This window comes from Chrysemys picta, chromosome 3 (genome assembly GCF_011386835.1).
Source record: "Chrysemys picta bellii isolate R12L10 chromosome 3, ASM1138683v2, whole genome shotgun sequence".
Taxonomy (NCBI): domain Eukaryota; kingdom Metazoa; phylum Chordata; order Testudines; family Emydidae; genus Chrysemys; species Chrysemys picta.
Genome location: NC_088793.1, coordinates 131,422,536 through 131,434,995, shown reverse-complemented (window position 1 = coordinate 131,434,995; position 12,460 = coordinate 131,422,536). Strand labels below are relative to the sequence as shown.

Genomic DNA, 12,460 nt, shown 5'->3' with positions numbered 1-12,460 from the left:
GTTAGGCCCAAAACATATTACAACATGATCTGGGATTATGCCCTAATTTCTCTCTCCCTTGCCTCTGGGCTTTCTCACTTTACTTCACTCGTATTTTACCAGGCCTGGCTTGACTATTGTCAAGTGTATTTTTAGGCAATAGGTTTTGAGCCTATTTACATTTCAACACATTTCTATATATCATAAGCAAGAGTCATCTCAATAGGCTGCAAGTCTCCACACAGTGAGTTACTGCACAGCAAGCTGCTGTGCTGAAGAGTTACATCCTGGCTTGCCACCCACTAACTCATTGTGTAGACCAGCCCTACACTGTGATTGGTCAGATATGTCACATGATACTGTTTCTGATTAGGGGTGTGTGGAAGCACTTGTATACTAGAAATGCAGGAGGTTCCACTGGGTACTTGAGAGACCAGACTTTAATTCCCTGCTCTGCCAGAGGATTCCTGTGTGATCTTGTCACTTAGGGCTCGTCTACATGAATAATTAGTTTGTGGCCAGCTGGGGTGTGAAGCCTTCCACTATCTAACTGTCCATGTGCACTCTGCTGATGCGTATTAATAGGTTGTTAGAGCACTTTGATCTAGTCCTCTTTGAAATGGGATTAGCTCAAAGTGCTCTAATGAATTGTGAATGTATGTTAGCAGGGTGCACGTGCACAGTTAGTGTGCAGTAGGCTAGTGCAAGGCAGATTCACAACCCAACTTGGCTCAAATTGTTTGTGTAGACAAGCATAACTGTTCATCTGTAAAATGGGGATAATAGCACTTCCCTACCTCATTGGGATGTTACTCATGGCTCTAGTTGCAGGCTTTGACTTCAGGTTCAGGAGTTTCAGATACTCAGGAATCTGAACCAACAATGAGCTTGATCTCTCATTGAAGTCAACAGAGAGACTCGCATTGGATTGAGCCCAATGTGAGCAGATGCAAATGCCTTCCATTTTGCTAGCCCCAGCCATCTGCCTACCCCAACCTGGGCACGCTATACCACAGTTTATCTTTTAAAATCATCCAGGAGGGATGCAGCAGCCTGATTAGGGTGGGGCTGGCACTAGACCTACCTAGCAACCTTCCAAAAGACTGATGACTGGAGAAAGGGTCAGCACCCTTGTCACACCAGCATATTATGGGTACATATAATGGTACCAAATGATAATGGTATCTGAAATCATAATAGGGATCACTACATTTTCTTCTTAAAAATAAAGACAAATTCCCAACAAAACCAAGAAAAAAGAAAGATGGGTTCCTCCAAAAAGGCTGAGAATTTTTAAAAAACAATCTTAACTTGGAAAGTGGGATGTGTAGCAGAAATCAGTCGTGTTTTGTGTAGGTGGTGGCTTTGTGTTTTTTTTTTATTATTATTATTTTTGCAATATTGTGAACTTTTTTATTGAGGTTGGCAAAAGAGCCAAGTAGGAATGAATAGAAACATATTGACTCTGTGTGTGTGTGTGTGTGTGTGTGTGTGTGTGTGTGTGTGTGTGTGTGTGTGTGTGTGTGTGTGTGTGTGTGTGTGTGTAAAAGGAAAAAACTGTTTAGCATTTCAGTAGAAACCAGTGCAGAACATAAGCTATTTCTAGGGTAGCATGGGCTAACCATCAATTATACAGCAAACTGCTAACTCTGGCATCCCAGCCTCTTGTTGGAGTGGTAAGTTCATAGGATATATAATAAATATTGGCTATTGAGTAGCTTTCTTTTTCTCTTTTATAATTTAGTTTCATTTGCCATGTCTTCCCTGTGTCAGCCAAAGAGTCAATTTTGAAAAGCCAGCAGCTTCTACCACCAGCTAGAAACAAAGGCTCCAATACTGGACTGTGTTCAGGCCCCTTTATATGGTGCCAGTGGTGGACAGCAGTTGAACCACCTCACTGGTGAATTGTCCCAGCATAGTTCCCATGTAGTATATGACTCTTGGAATGGCCCTGTGCTGAATCTCCTGGTAGCATAGGGACTTGCTGGTAGTTGGCGGGGACATGTTGGGGGAGGGTGGCCTATGGCCAGAGTGCACAATACTTTGACTATTCTGGGCTGCCAAATTGTCCTTTGGAGACTGTTGTAGATGAGGTGCAAGTTGGTGCACACCCTGGGGTTGTTCTAGTTTATGCTGGGGTCTGAAGCAGCCCTTTTTTGGGAACCACAGAATCCCAGAGCTATAAAAGCTGGGTGCAGCCAACTCTGTTCTCCCATTGCTGGACTGAGCAACTCAGAATCAGGGCTAGTGTCCTGCCCACAGGATAAATTAGCCAATGAGCATTTAATTCTGATGGTGTCATGCTTGTAACTTAATACCTTACTTCTGTTTCTATGGAACTAAGCAGTCATGAAATTCTCCCTCCATTAGTCGATTAGTGCAGTTTTCATAAAGCCCTGTTGAATTAATCTGTTACTTGTGATAAACTCGTTTATTCGTCTAACCACTTCTCTCTGTTTGCACTGCCCTATTCAGTCACACAGGAGACAAGCCAGCATAAGGCATAATGCTCCGCAGAGAGAGAGCTTTCCACTCCAATTCAATTCCCTGCTAATGCCTCTAAGGCTGGGGCTTTCCCAGCTGGGGCTGCAATGGTCCACGCCCTTGGTGGCAGATGACACAGGTGGTTTAGGCAGAGATGGAAGAGATTGATGTTAAGAAGCCTGTAGTAAGCTACAAATAGGAGACTGTCTTTTCAATCTCTCAGTCCTTTGTATGGCTGTCACAGCTGCATGTCATTCCCTGAAGGCCATGAATATTCCCAGACAGCCCACTGTGGTAACGCAGATCAAAGATCCCTGAAGTCTGCCCTGCCTGCTGTCTATGGAATGCATACATTAGTTAGTGTTTCTTTGTCCGCTCCTGCCTGGCTAGTCAGGCTTCTGAACAGAGCTATATTCTATGATCGCTTCAATCTCTGCATTTCAGGAAAGATTTGCAGTAAACCCCTTCTTAATGCTCAGTTTCACTTGCCTATATTCAGCTGCCCTTTAGAGCTAAATTCTAGCTGTCGTACATACAGCTAGAGAGCATGTAGAGCAGTTGTCAAGTGTTTCTTTTCCTTGTGATTGTTGATTACTTTGTTAATCATAATTCATAGATTTTAAAGCGAGAATGAATCATTATGATAATCTAATCTGACCTCATTTATGACACAATGCATAGATTTAGCAATAATTTCTACATGAAAGCCATTATTTCTCATTGAACTAGAGCATAGAAGTGTAGAGCTGGAAGGGACCCTTTAGTCCAGCCCATGGGGACGAGGCAGGACCAAGTAAACCTAGACCATGCCTAACTGGTGTTCGTCTAACCTGTTCTTAAAACCGCCAATGACTAGGATTCCACCTCCTGAGGTAATCTGTCCCAGCATTTAACCATATAGTTAGTTTTTCCTGATGTCGAACTTTAATCTCTTTTGTAGCATATTAAGCCAATTACTACTTGTCCTACCTTCAGCGCATAAGGAGGACAACTGGTTCTTTTTATAACACATTTGAAGACAGTTATAAAGATTAAACATGCCCAGTTTTTTTAAGCTTTCCTCATAGGTTAGGTTTTCTAAACCTTTCATCATTTTTGTTGCTCTCCTCTGGAAAGTATATCTTTTAGAAAAGTGTCCATTCTTGATTTAAAGACTGCAAGCAATGAAGAAACCCCCACATCCCCATATAAGCTGTTACAATGGTTAATCACTCACACGGTTAAAATTTTGCTCATTATTTCCAGTTTGAATTGGTCAAGTTTCAGCTTCCAACCTTTGGATCTTGCTGTGCTCTACTGGATTAAAGAGCCATCTACTTTCAGAAATCTCTTTTCCATGCAGGTACCTGTAGACCTTGATCAAGTCACCTCTTAATTGTCTCTTGGATAAACTAAATACATTGAGCTTGTTAAGTCTCTCGGTATAAAGTATGTTTTCCAGGCCCGGAATCATTCTTGTAGTTCTTTTCTGAATCCTTTCCAATTTTTCAACATCTTTTTTTGGAGTGTGGGAACCTGAACTGGTTACAGCATTCGGTAATGGTCTCTCTATTGCTATATACAGAGCAACACTGGTAACACCACCTCCCTGCTCCGACTTGATATTCCCTTGCCTATACAGCCAAAGATCCTGTTCAACCTTCTTAGCTACAACACTGCACTGGGAGCTCATGTTCAAGCAGTAATCTACCATGACCCCTGAGCAGCAGGAGAGCAAAGAAGCAAATCATGAGCCAAACTCCCCATCAGGTAGCAGGACAGAAGCAGAAGAATCTAAATACAGGCCCTTCCTCTCTACTGATCTTCTTCCCCCTGCTGCAGTTTACACCCCAGTCTTGGTTAGTGTCATGTAAACTATGAGACTGGGCCTGAAAGAGATGCTTAATAAACCCATAGGAAATACCAATAAAAGCAAAACCCTGGGAAAAGATAGTGTTGATTTGTCACAACTCTTGGAACACTGTGGGAAGACTAATGTGAAAATATTTTAAAAGCGTAAATGGGATGACCTGGGTAACTATAGGCTGTGTAGTCTGACAGCGATCCCAAGCAAAAACATGGAAAGGCTGGTATGTACACTTGAGTTGCCAGACCTGCACTTGGGCCCGAAGAGTTGCTTACCCACTTGTTGAGGCCGACCCTGATCTTTTAGAATTCTCCGACTTGCATACACCAGCGACTAGAAAGGGCACCTTAGTGAGAAGAGACACTCTTCGATACCTACTCTATCCGCAACCATCTGAAAAGCTTCACCCATGCAGTTGTGCTGAGTGGGTGGAGCTGGATGCTCTGGAGACATAAGAATTTGTAGAACACAGTGGAGGGAAATAGGAGTAATGCACATGAGCTGCGCTGCTTCTCTCAGTGCTGAAGGGGTGTGTGTGTGTGTGTGTGTAAAGCTACTGGAAGTTAGCATCAGACTCTAATGTAATTGTGAGCTGATCAGCTCGCCCTCAAAAAATTAAAATGCCCATTTGGCAAGACAATCACAAGGGATTCCCCTTCGGCATTTCACTCTCTCATTGTCTGAATAGTGATAAATCAGAGATTGTTTTCTTTGCATTGTATATTGGATTGCCATTGTGCAAAGGTCTTTTTAATTTTCCATTTCTCCAGCAAGATCTATCATGCGTCTCTGAGCCGTGCTGTGATTATTTTCTTATTATCTCTTTCTGCCCTTTACACTCTTGCATTGCTTTTTATTATTATTATTATTGCAAGCTGTTTGTTCATCTACACCGGCAACAGCAACTGTCCAAATGATGCATTGGCTTTTTTAGTGGCTTTACCTGTGTCTCTTCTCAAGACCCTGACCCTGTTGTCTCCTGTATCACCCTCCCCACAGGAACGTGACTGAATACAGTGCATTCGGAGAACATGGGGTATATCTACACTACATTGTAAACCCGGGTCTGTCCAGGCTTGTGGACTTGGTGTTTCCAAGCCCAAACATACAACTGCTTGACCTGAGTCTCGGCTGTGCTAAAGCATCCATATTGCACTATGCAGACCTCATGACTTGGGTCTGTGGCTTGAGCTGCATCCACACTGCAAAACGACAGGGCTTGGATCTGAATTACAGCAGGACTCCAGCTCCGACCGCCCCCAGTAGGTTGTAGGACCTGGGACCTGAGCGCTTCCTATCCGAGTCTGACTGATTTGTGTGTGGACAGAAGTGGGGCTTGGGCTCAAATAGGAGTCAGAACCTGGGCTTAGTGTGCAGTGTAGATGTACTCGTAGACTCCCCCTTGCTCGGCCAAACCTCAGCTGCTTTTTAACCAGGATTCACATGTAGGCCTCCTTTAGAGATTTAAAAGTGAGAAGTTTTATCATGGCTTTTGGTTGGGCTAGTTTTCAGATGCAGAAGAAATATTCTGCGTCCTTCAGTTTTTATTATCCTCCTTGACAGTGCAGAAAAAAATCTGTATGCGCATACTTTTTTTTAGAGCTTCTTTGTTGCATATGCTAAATCTCTGAAACTAAAAATCTCTTGGTCCCAGTCTCACTTTTAATAGGATAGCAAACTAAGAGGATACATAAAGATTATTCTAATTCCACCCTGAAGCTCTCTGAAGCACTGCTGCGTGCCTGGGAGCCATTCTGTAACTGCCTTCTCCAGCCTCTCTAGAAAAGAGGTGCTTATCTTGATTTACTAAGTAATGATAGGAAAGTAAAAGACTGAAATGTCAAGCCTTAGAAAAAGGGATTAGCTAACTGATTGAGAACAAAAATATTTGGATAGATCAGAGCCATCCTCAGGCTGTTTCTCTCTCCCACCCTTCCCGCACCCCTTATTTCCCAAAGTAAATTTTAAATACAGAGAGCAACAGCTATTCCAAAGTGTTTACAGTCTGCTCCGGGTGTGCGTTTGGTTTCCCATTTTCTTTTCTCTTTGGTGTGTGCATGTTCAGAGACCAAATTGATGGGGAATTTATAGTCCCCTCTCATGACACTGTATCTCACTTTAGCTCTGTATGAATTAAAGGAGGGAGCATAGGGGTGTGTGTTAAATGTGGGAATATGTGGGATGTGTGGGGAGGGAGGGATTTATCCATGGTGGGATTCCTGCTTTCTCCTGGGTACCTGCTAAACCGGCCCTGCAAGAGATGATTTGCATCCCTGGCTCATTCAGGGTGAAATTCACCCCTGTTCAGAGGGGCAGGATAAGGCCTGTGTACCACTAAACTCACACTTACATTCTCAAATAGACCTTAATTGGGACTTGGCTGTTGCAGAGATCTTGTACTAAGGCTTAGAGGTTAAAAAAAAAATCAATCTAGGTACTTAACTGGCCCTTCATGGCTGTTGTATCTGAGCACCTCACAATCATTAATGGACTTTATTCCCACAATATCTCTGGGAAGCAGGGAAGTGTTTTACTGTTGGTGAATTGAGGAAACTAAGTGACTAGATCACACAGAAAGTCTCTGGCTGAACTGGGAATTGAACTGCGGTCTCAAGTCCCAGTACATGCCCTAGCTACCGACTATCCTTACTACCCCTTTCATGCAAAGAGACTTCTGAAAATCAATATAGTTTGCTGTTGCACTAAATTGCACCTAGTGGAATGGATTTTCAGAAACGTTTCCAGAAGGTGGGATGTTCCCAGAACTTCCCTAATAGACGCTTCCTTCCTTCTCTGCAAGTTGCCAGACACTGACTTTTCACACTTAAAGCTAAAAGCTTTGGTAAACTGAATGAACAATAAATGCATGTAGACCCTACAACATTTTTTATAAACAGTGTTCTCTTTATTTGCAGAATAATATATTTCCTATCCACAGTAAAAGAAAGGTGACAGAGGTGCAGTAAATGATTTACTTTATTACACCTTTTATTCAGACTGACTTAGAACAATTATTGGGTTGGCTGTTAACTTCCCACAACAAACAGTAAAGATAATGGAATGATAAATTAAAAATATAGGCCACAAAGAGAGAGAGCGAGAGAGATGTGTAATAAAATAAAATGTTAATACATCAAAATATAAAATTACATACAAATCAAGTAATGACTGTTAGCCTAAGACTTCAGTGTTTTTATTATAGTGGTTGTATACTTATTTTAATTAAAAACTAACAATGCTTTGAAGACATGAAACATGAAAGCCACAACGTTTTAAATCAAAATGAAATTTCTTCAAAAACTCATACAGCTAGAATGCACAGCTAGACAAAAGAACAGAATCTGAGGATTAACTGTCCCTACTTGAAGGCTGAGAGTCATTGTGAGAAAAGTGCTGTGACTTGAACTGCTGCAAAGCAGTTCCATTTGTTTCTTGCTGTGCTTTGTGATTTATAAATAGTCAGTGTGGGCCATGTTTGGCTCACACGTGCTGCACAGTCAACAATGACAAAGCTCTGCCTTCTCCCCATGGTGGTACTCACGTGAGTAACTGCTAACCAAAGTGAGCATGATGTTCACACTCTGGGCCTGTGTGCGTTGTTATATATGCAGGGTGAACTCATCTTGGATTAGTAAAACCATGAACTGTCATTTCTGGCAGTTGGTGAGCCTTGGCTCTGTTAGATGTTAGCCCACATTTAGGCCCAACAGCATTATAACTTGGTAATCATGACAGGTTTCAGAGTAACAGCCGTGTTAGTCTGTATCCGCAAAAAGAAGAACAGGAGTACTTGTGGCACCTTAGAGACTAACAAATTTATTAGAGCATAAGCTTTCGTGGACTACAGCCCACTTCTTCGGATGCATATAGAATGGAACATATATTGAGGAGATATATATACACACATACAGAGAGCATAAACAGGTGGGAGTTGTCTTACCAACTCTGAGAGGCCAATTAATTAAGAGAAAAAAACTTTTGAAGTGATAATCAAGCTAGCCGAGTACAGACAGTTTGATAATAAGTGTCATCAACCTCAGCCTAGATCAATCCACACAAGCGGTCCATTTCCTGGACACTACTGTGCTAATAAGCGATGGTCACATCAATACCACCCTATACCGGAAACCTACTGACCGCTACACTTACCTACATGCCTCCAGCTTCCATCCAGGACACACCACACGATCCATTGTCTACAGCCAAGCTCTAAGATATAACCGCATTTGCTCCAATCCCTCGGATAGAGACAAGCACCTACAAGATCTCTATCAAGCATTCTTAAAACTACAATACCCACCTGCTGAAGTGAAAAAACAGATTGACAGAGCCAGACGAGTACCCAGAAGTCACCTCCTACAAGACAGGCCCAACAAAGAAAATAACAGAACACCACTAGCTGTCACCTTCAGCCCCCAACTAAAACCTCTCCAGCGCATCATCAGAGATCTACAACCTATCCTGAAAGATGATCCTTTACTCTCACAGATCTTGGGAGACAGACCTGTCCTCGCTTACAGACAACCCCCCAACCTAAAGCAAATACTCACCAGCAACCACACATCACTGAACAAAACCACTAACCCAGGAACCTATCCTTGTAACAAACCCCGATGCCAACTCTGTCCACATATCTATTCAAGTGACATCATCATAGGACCTAATCACATCAGCCATACCATCAGGGGCTCGTTCACCTGCACATCTACCAATGTGATATATGCCATCATGTGCCAGCAATGCCCCTCTGCCATGTACATTGGCCAAACCGGACAGTCTCTACGCAAAAGAATTAATGGACACAAATCTGACATCAGGAATCAAAATACTCAAAAACCAGTGGGAGAACACTTTAACCTGTCTGGTCATTCAGTGACAGACCTGCGGGTGGCTATATTACAACAGAAAAACTTCAAAAACAGACTCCAAAGAGAGACTGGTGAGCTAGAATTGATATGCAAACTAGACACAATCAACTCCGGTTTGAATAAGGACTGGGAATGGCTGAGCCATTACAGACATTGACTATCTCCCCTTGTAAGTACTCTCACACTTATTATCAAACTGTCTGTACTCGGCTAGCTTGATTATCACTTCAAAAGTTTTTTTCTCTTAATTAATTGGCCTCTCAGAGTTGGTAAGACAACTCCCACCTGTTTATGCTCTCTGTATGTGTGTATATATATCTCCTCAATATATGTTCCATTCTATATGCATCCGAAGAAGTGGGCTGTAGTCCACGAAAGCTTATGCTCTAATAAATTTGTTAGTCTCTAAGGTGCCACAAGTACTCCTGTTCTTCTTTTTTTGGTAATCATGGCAGTTTTATGGCCATATTCTACCATCACTTTTCACCCAGAATTGTCACTAACTTTAAGGAGGGTAGGCTGAATTTCATCACTGTGCAGAATAAGCTCTCTCCCCGCCCCCCATTAAGTGGGATTTAAGTAGTACATAGGCTGTGAGCTGGCCCTATGCATAAGGGTGAATTTCACCCTGTTAGCAAAACAATAGCAGCATACAGTCTGCACTTGGTTTGCCTATGACTAGTAACTAGGGTGACCAGATGTCCCGATTTTATAGGGACAGTCCTGATTTTTGGGTCTTTTTCTCATGTAGGCTCCTATTACCCCCCAACCCCTGTCCCGATTTTTCACATTTGCTGTCTGGTCACCCTACTGGTAACTAAGGCAGGGGTTGGCAACCTTTCAGAAGTGGTGTGCCGAGTCTTCATTTATTCACTCTCATTTAAGGTTTCGCATGCCAGGAATACGTTTTAACATTTTTAGAAGGTCTCTTTCTATAAGTCTATAATATATAACTATAAGAAGCTTCATTTAAAATTAAATTAAAATGCAGAGCCCCCCGGACCGGTGGCCAGGACCCGGGCAGTGTGAGTGCCACTGAAAATCAACTCGCGTGCCGACTTCGGCAAGCGTGCCATAGGTTGCCTACCCCTGAACTAAGGCTTTGTTCATCCACTTCTATGGATGTTTGCAGAAAGTGCAGTGGAGAGGCAATGTGCAGGAACTCTCCAAGATAGCTTGAAGAGGGTGAGCAGGTAGGTTGAAGGAAGAGAAACAGAAGCAGCAGCAGGAGCCCTCCATTGGAGGCTGTGGATGAGTAAGGGAAAGGCTGCAAGGGGAGAAAGGAGAACGGAAGCCCATGCAAGGCACTGACCCAGGACTCTTCATCACAACACGGATTCTGATCTAAAGATAAAAGCCAACCATGTTTTGAATTACAGGGCTGTAATCCATCCTGAAGATCTGATGACTACACAAACCACTGGAACTTGACTCTCATGGTTTGTCAGTTTTACCTCCCTGGATGAAATTATAACTCTGTTATAAATCTCAGCTGCCTGGAGCTTTTTACATATATATTTAACATTTTGAGGTAGAAATTTTAACTCTAGTCTTTAAGTACACAAAGAAGAATGAGCACAGTTTTGAAGGTCTATCTGGCTAGTAGTCCAGGGATTAATGTCTGAGAAACCACATGCTTTATTTGTAAACCCAGCAACTCTAATGGCACAAACGTAAATTATTATTTTTAAAAAGTCCATTTTTCAAAAATGTACAAGCAACTGTTGTGAATAATTGGCTTGAAAATTAAAGATTGAATTACATTGAATTGAGTTTTTAAATAGCTGTTTTATTTATTTATTTTAATTTCCCCCCTCATAGTCTCTGCAGCAAATAGCAGAAATAGGATTCCAAATGAAAATGTGATAACCTCAATTTATTTTAGCATCCAAGTAAGAATGTTTTGATTTATGAGTACACAATTTACTAATTGTTTGAATACTGCACCATTGTAAATCACCAATATTCAGCTGGTTTTAGTTCCATTCCTTTTATTTTTTCCTGTAGCAAATAGAGTTTAAACAGATACTATAACTTTATCAAATATACGTATGTATATACACATCCAAAAACCTTTCATTTTTATGACAATATAGGGCAGGTTAAAGAAGTAAGCATAGTATTAAGAAAAAATACTTAATGTTCATACATTATTCAAATATAAAGACCACAAATCAGCAGGTTATCACTTTAAATATTCGGAGCTTTTGGTATTAATATGCATTTGCTATAAAATGTAAATGAAAATGGTTGAAAAGCTATTGTTCTCTAGTCTGATGTTAATTTTCTCTGCTTTGTTGAATGCCACTGGGTAAATGTAGCCCTAATTTAAGTTAGAAGAATTTGGTTATTTTGAATTCTATCCTAGTGGTCTTACATTTTGTAGGAATCTGAAAATAACTTGGGTGTAAGAAAGATGTTACAAAGACAAAAAATTACTTATTCCCTCAGCTGTCTCTCAGCAATACTGAAGAATACTGCCTTTAACGTGACATACTGAAGGAGAAAAAGACTGAAGAATGCACGAGTAAGGAAGTTGTTTATAACAAGTTAGAAAAATCTCACTCTGACATTAAAGGAGACTCTGCTGAATCACTGGAAATGTATCAGTTTGTAATCGACACAATTACAGGAGCTGCTCCGCTCTGAAAGCTGGTTTCCAGTCTGTGCCTGAACATGGGAAGCTGTGTAGAACACTTCTGTTGATAAACCTCCAGGCTCCATTTCTCCATAATTGATTTAGTTGTTGTTAGTTATGCAGGGAGAGAAGAGATCCTCAAGGCTTGGTAAGACAGTATTCAGTTACTAAAAGCAACCCTTTGTGAATTACCATTAAAACACCAGACCCCCCTCAATATTATTCCTTTAAGTCTTGTTTTCCTGGACACCAGCTGTCACAGAGGAAGTCTCCAGCCTCATCTTCTCCTGCCTCCTTATCCGGCTGGAGCTGCATAAGCATGGCCTGCAGAGTTTCCTTCACCATCTGGATCTCCCTCTGTAGCGACTGTACATGCTTTATTAAGGAATAAACCTAAAGGTGATTGGCAGCCCCTTTTCTCTCTCCAAGTTATGAAATAAATTATTGTTCTGCTGTTCACAACAGATGGGCATTGCTATCTAATTGTGGCTTCAAGTTCTTCCAAACTGTTTGGATTAAATATTCATATTTCACATTAATTAATTAACTAACTAATTAATTAATTATTTAGGATTTCCAGTAATTCTGAAGTCCTCAAATGGCATTACTTAGCGGTTCTCTTATAAGGGTTAGAAAAGAACTCGG

At 41.5% G+C, this 12,460-nt stretch overlaps 1 protein-coding gene and 1 long non-coding RNA gene across 2 annotated transcripts in view; one reads left to right on the top strand and one right to left on the bottom strand.

Annotated features, from left to right (window-relative positions):
- Window positions 1-12,460, top strand: part of LOC135982412 (uncharacterized) — a 128,159-nt gene that overhangs the window by 107,226 nt on the left and 8,473 nt on the right. The window contains exon 3 of the long non-coding RNA XR_010599759.1: window positions 10,557-12,214. This is a non-coding gene — a long non-coding RNA (uncharacterized LOC135982412). The remainder of the gene's footprint in view (window positions 1-10,556; window positions 12,215-12,460) is intronic.
- DISC1 (DISC1 scaffold protein) overlaps window positions 7,193-12,460 on the bottom strand; it is a 352,017-nt gene continuing 346,749 nt past the window's right edge. Inside the window, 2 exon segments of the mRNA XM_065588994.1 lie at window positions 7,193-12,084; window positions 12,086-12,184. Coding sequence (XP_065445066.1) covers window positions 12,043-12,084; window positions 12,086-12,184 — 141 coding nt within the window. The 3' untranslated portion in view covers window positions 7,193-12,042.